The following is a 735-nucleotide window of genomic DNA, read 5'->3' as shown; positions in this document are numbered from 1 at the left end:
GACCTTCCTCGTGGGCACCTGTCGCCCTTTCCCTCTAGCTGCTCTGGAGCCTCTTCTGGGAGTCAGGCGTCTCTCTGCCTGCGCTCCCTCTTCCGCAAGGTCTCCTCTCTGCTCCCTGTTCTCCGCTCACCTGTGGGCATTGTTCTTCTGAAGCTGTGTTGGAGCAAGTGGAAGATTTCCCTTTCTTGTGAGAAGAGGAGTGGTTTCCAGGCTGTACCTCAATCCCTGCTGGAGCCAGGCTCTGTGGTTAATCACGAAGCGCAAACCGCTCCGCAGCAGCCTGGCCAGATTCCGTGCATTCACAGTGTTGTCCAGTCCAAGGCTGTGTTTGCCCCAGACCCAGGAAGGGAGGCAGTCGGAACCAGTAGATGGAGCAGAAGCAGGGGACTGGGCAGAGCCTCGGGACCTGAGGACTCTCCTTGCGCTTACAGGAACCTTCAACCATCTGCTCCAGTCACCCGAGTACGCAGCCACCCATCGGCTCTACGCTCACCAGTCCCTGGTCCACTTGATGGCCTTCAGCATCACCATCCGGCGATCAGCTCCCAGCACCCAGCCCGTCACCGTCCAGCTCCAGGCTCCTTTCGTGCCGAAGAGCCGGGACCTGGACCTGAGCCAAGGGCCGGATTTCCGGGGCGCGCAGTGAGTCTGGACCGGGGGGGGCCTGGTGCCGGGCAGTCCCGGGCGGGCTCTCACACGCTGCCCTGCGCGCGGGTTGGAAATAAATTGAGAAAG

General features: G+C 61.4%; 1 protein-coding gene across 1 annotated transcript in view; it reads left to right on the top strand.

Moving 5' to 3' along the window:
- The window catches only part of ATHL1 (ATH1, acid trehalase-like 1 (yeast)), a gene marked incomplete at its 3' end in the record, with an annotated part of 5,324 nt that overhangs the window by 451 nt on the left and 4,138 nt on the right, over positions 1-735 (top strand). Inside the window, exon 2 of the mRNA XM_010132182.1 lies at positions 432-642. Within this exon, the coding sequence (XP_010130484.1) occupies positions 432-642 (211 nt within the window). The remainder of the gene's footprint in view (positions 1-431; positions 643-735) is intronic.

This window comes from Buceros rhinoceros, unplaced genomic scaffold, assembly GCF_000710305.1.
Source record: "Buceros rhinoceros silvestris isolate BGI_N320 unplaced genomic scaffold, ASM71030v1 scaffold31412, whole genome shotgun sequence".
NCBI classification, from domain to species: domain Eukaryota; kingdom Metazoa; phylum Chordata; class Aves; order Bucerotiformes; family Bucerotidae; genus Buceros; species Buceros rhinoceros.
Note: the sequence above shows the minus strand (reverse complement) of the source record. Positions and strands in the feature narration are given on the sequence as shown.